Below are 5000 nucleotides of genomic sequence, written 5' to 3' on the forward strand. Positions count from 1 at the left end.
AACAACAAAGCATTGCTTATAATAACTACAAACTGAAATAAGCGACCAATGGAAGCCGAGGCATAACTGAAAGAAACTTTTTAATTTTCCGGATGTAAAATTTACTCTTCTTTCTAGCATTTTATTCATATCGTCATCAAATATAAAAATTAATATTATTACCTTATCATCATTAGTATCAATACCATCATCATCATTACTATCATCATAACCACACTTATAATTAGCCATCATCACAATCATCATCACAATCATTATCATTTCCTTTGATGATTTGAAGTGTCCCTTGCTCCAGCTTTTATTGGTCATTTAACTAAAAAAAAAAAAAAAATAGCAAACGATGTGGCAACCTGAGATCTATACATTATCAACATTAATGAAAGATGTGCAGTCAAGTCAACAATATATTTATATATTTATAATCTCATATAACATTCATCATCAGGAGAGAAGAAAGCCAGTATCAACAGTGAGAGAATAATAATAATAATAATAATAAGCAGAATAAGTAGCACATTCTGAGGTAACTACACGTATGGTACAGGTAAGGTGTACACTGTACCGGTACCATTACTCTGATCTCTCTATGGAGGAAGAATAAAGAAATCTTGAGCGATTGTTCTGGGAAATATCACGCACTTGACAATGCAAACAAGAGTCTAACGAAACAGAAAAGGATTGTTCAGAATGCTATATATATGTATTTCTTTTTTTAAATGCAGGTAAAAGCCGTTTTGAAAATAGACATTAGAAGATAAAAAAAAAAAAAAAAAACTAGAAGGTCCTGATCTAAAAAAAATTATATACATAAAAAAAGAAAACAAAAGGGAATAAAGCCGCCTTAAAAAAAAGAAAAGAAAAGTACTCAACTTTGAGAAATAGAATCGCGTGAATTTGTTGCAAGCAACAACACCTACTGCCCAATAACGAAATGCCATCTTTGAGAAGGGTAGAGAGCGCACTTCGACAGTTTTACACGAAAAACAAGTCACTACGGAGATCAAAAGAGAGGAAAAAAAGGAGGGCAAAACCTTGCATAAAACAAAACAAGTGAACCACACGAGTCAGTGTTCAGATTCGAACGAGCCACAAAACCGGTTCGAAACAGAGACAAGACGCGAATAAAACCGTCCTTGGCATTTTCTCAAATTAGTAACACCCCTAAAAGGACTTACAAAATAACAATGATCCAAATTTAAAAAATATAAATAATACTGGAAAGGATGTCATGTTTACAATGTGCCTCGAGTATTTCCATGAGAGTAATCTAAGCCTTCGTAATGGCACCATATCCAAGATTCGTTCCAGGGGAGAGCAAGATCTCACTGGATTCGGACTGGACTGAGCTCACACTTGTCTCCTCCTCGTCGCGTTGGGCTGAGAGAAAAAAGGGAACAAAAAGATGAAGTAAAAGAATGACATATACACCCACGCACACACTCACACACATATATTCATATATATAATTTTTTTTTTTTTTTTTTTTAATGACAGGCAGAAAGACTTATGATTTTGGAATGTATGTTTTTTTTTATGTCTGTGCAACACATTTGGATTAATATATATATGTGTGTGTGGGAAAGATGTTAGAATGCAGTAACACATTTTTAATATATATATAGAAATTTTACCTCCCTGACCGGGACTCGAACCCGCGCGGTAAGATTAACAGGTACGGTGGTGAGACCGATCGGCTACTCGACCCGCTAAAAGAATTGTCCAACCAGACGCCTTAAGAGATGTCATGGAACTAACCTATGTGCTCTTATCAGAGCACTGATAGCGAATTTTCACGGACAATTCCCGCGAGCGGTCTCACCACCGTACCTGTCAATCTTAAGGCGCGTGTTCGAGTCCCGGTCAGGGAGGAAAAATTTCTCTCTCTCTCTCTCTCTATATATATATATATATATAATTTTTTTATTAGTGACAGGCAGAAAGACTTATGATTTTAGAATGTATGTTTTTTAATATGTCTGTGCAACACATTTGGATCGATAAACATATATATATATATATATATATATATATATATATATATATATGTAAGATGGGATCTTTATGATCGTAAGCAAGAACAGTTTTTATTTATATATTGTTTATGATACAATAACAAAGTTATACAGACATATTTTCTAGATTTACAATAAGATATTTCTGAAAAGAACAATGTATTCATATATGTTTCGTATAAAAAAGAGTTCACACAGTAAAGAGTGAGAGAGATAAAGTGATAAAGAGTGAGAGATAGAGAGAGAGAGAAAGAGAGAGAGAGAGAGAGAGAGAGAGAAAGTGATAAAGAGCGAGAGATAGAGAGAGAGAGAAAGAGAGGGAGATGGGAGGGAGATGAGAGAGAGAGAGAGAGAGAGAGGAAAAAAATAAAGAGAGAAAAAGCCCCCCCCCCAAAAAAAAAAAAAAAAATCGAAGAAAAAAAAAAAAAACACTCAACACTCATACAGACTCATCAAGCACTGACCTTGGACCAGTTTCCGTGTGCGACCTAGCTTGACCCGAGCGAGGATACAGATGGAGACAAATGCCAGAATGAGCGGAATGAAGATCCCAAGGCTCATGACATGACGGTAATAGATGGAACAGTTTGGACCCTCGCATGCCACTCTGGAATGTACACGTCACGTCACATGTCACACGTCACACTTCACTGTTCCTCACCCACTTCTCTAATGATAATCATGATAATAATAATGATAGTGATAATGATAATCATGACAATGATAATTATTATGATAATGATATTAATGCTAAATATGAAAATGGTGATAATAGGGAGGATGATAATGATAATGAAAGCAATGCTACTACTACTACTACTAACAATAATAATGATGATGATGATGATGATGTTCATGATGATGGAGATAATGATAAGGATGGTGATGGTAACAGTAATAACGATAACAAGAACATTGGCAACGATAGAAATAATAATAGTAACAATACTGACAATGATATGATAATAATGGTAATAATGATAATAATATTAATAATGATGATTACGGTAATATCAATGATAATCATAATAATCATAACAAGAAGAACAGCAACAACAGAAAAAACAACAACAATAATTCAAATAATAACAAACAACAAATATCACAAACGACCGCAAACAATTTATCCTACAATAGTCCCCTCTAACACCCCGCCGAACCCCGTTTTCTTCTCGTTTTCTTCCCGTTTTCTTACCGAGTTAGTTCTTGGATCAAGAAAACCGCCAGGCCGTTCAGCACCTTGTCGCCGAAACTCATGCTACCATACACGAACGCTGCGCTGTTCTGTGATGGGGATGGGGGGAAAGGATAGATTATTGATGCTTATCTGTCTGTGTCTGTCCGTCTGTCAGCTCTATGTCTATGTATTTATGTATCAAATGAATCAGTTTATTTATGCCTGTCTTACTCTCTCTACCTGGTTTTCTATCGATCTATCTACGTATCTACATACCTCTATATCCCACAGTTTATCATATAGAGAAATATCCAAACCTCACCATATCCATCGACATGAACCAATCAACCAACATCTACAACAACGTCTTTCCACACGAGTCTGAATCAACCAAAATTCAAACTCCGAAAGCCAACGGAAAAAACCGCCAATAGGAACTCACGGTGCTCCGGCCAATGAGATCCGCGGCGAACGAGAGGGAAAGGATGACCAGGAGAGACCCGGAGACGCCCCACAGAACAGCCACAGAGAAGAGTCCCCAGCTGGGCATCCATGGTAAGGCTGAGACCGTGCTTGCTACCAGTCCCACGACGATACCCACGACCGTCGCTGGCTGTGAAGGCGGGAGAGTGTGTTGTTTTTAAAAAAGGGATTATCGAGAGTGGTTGAATGATGGCGGATTTTTTTTGTTGATAGAGCGGTCGAAATGGGAAGGGTTGTGTTCTTTGTCTCATCTTTCGATTGATTTTTTTTTAGATTCAGGAGGGATAAGATGAGAGGTATTCCTGTACCTGGAAGTAAATATGTAATACATTTATACGATATATACACCCGTAGATAGTTTACACATACTAATAAAACATAAATGCGCATAACGCTTATTATGCACTATATCATGGACAATAGTACACCCAGCCTACAAAACCGAAAATTAACTATTAAAACACACACAAACACAACCCTCCCCCCGCACACAAACACACACAAACACCCCCTACACATACAACCCCCCCTTACACACACACACACACAACAACCCCCCACCCCCTTACACCCACAACAACCCCCACCAACTCCCCACCCCCACCTCAAACCCCCCAAACACACACACAAACAACATCTCCCTCACAAACCTTTTTCCCGACCGCTTTCCTTAGCAACCGCAGGAGAAAAGAAGCTCCAACGCCAGACAGACTCATTACTAGAGGAATAAGCGCGATCATGGTCTGTAAATAAAAAAAAGAGGGGGGGGGGGAGGGGGTGAGGGGTAAGGTTCAGAGAAATTCTTGAATGACGTAATCAAGTGGGGAGAATGGTGTTTATTGTGCGTGGTTCTAGAAGGAATTGCGGGTTAGTTTTTTTTTTTTTACCTTTCTCTCTCTGTCTGTCTATTTCTGTGTGTGTGTGTGTGTGTGTGTGTGTGTGTGTTTGTGTGTGTGTGTTTGTGTGTGTGTGTGTGTGTGTGTTTGTCTGTGTATCTAACTGTCTGTTTCCCTCTCCTTCTCCCTTTCTGACTTTTTGTCTGCTTGTATATATATATATATATATATATATATATATATATATATATATATATATATATATATAATACCTATATATATATATATATATATATATATATATATTATATAGAGAGAGAGAGAGAGAGAGAGAGAGTGAGAGAGAGAGAGAGAGAGAGAGAGAGAGAGAGAGAGAGAGAGAGAGAGAACAAGAAAGATAGACAAATAGATAGAGAGAGAGATAGAAAGATAGATAGATGTACATATAGATAGGGTACATTACATAAAATAATATGTAAATAAATATATTAC

The 5000-nt window shown here is 37.1% G+C and overlaps 1 protein-coding gene across 2 annotated transcripts in view; it reads right to left on the reverse strand.

The window, feature by feature from the left end:
• Positions 1–5000, reverse strand: part of LOC122268044 (major facilitator superfamily domain-containing protein 12) — a 56346-nt gene that overhangs the window by 78 nt on the left and 51268 nt on the right. For both annotated transcript variants that reach the window (XM_043038281.2, XM_086553396.1), the window contains 5 exons: positions 4323–4415; positions 3632–3802; positions 3208–3296; positions 2477–2619; positions 1–1377 (listed from right to left, as the gene is read on the reverse strand). The exon at positions 1–1377 is cut by the window's left edge and continues 78 nt beyond it. In XM_043038281.2, the coding sequence (XP_042894215.1) occupies positions 1268–1377; positions 2477–2619; positions 3208–3296; positions 3632–3802; positions 4323–4415 (606 nt within the window). In that variant the 3' untranslated portion in view covers positions 1–1267. The remainder of the gene's footprint in view (positions 1378–2476; positions 2620–3207; positions 3297–3631; positions 3803–4322; positions 4416–5000) is intronic.

This window comes from Penaeus japonicus, unplaced genomic scaffold (genome assembly GCF_977035675.1).
Source record: "Penaeus japonicus unplaced genomic scaffold, GWHDUDI00000001_assembly GWHDUDI00000028, whole genome shotgun sequence".
NCBI classification, from domain to species: domain Eukaryota; kingdom Metazoa; phylum Arthropoda; class Malacostraca; order Decapoda; family Penaeidae; genus Penaeus; species Penaeus japonicus.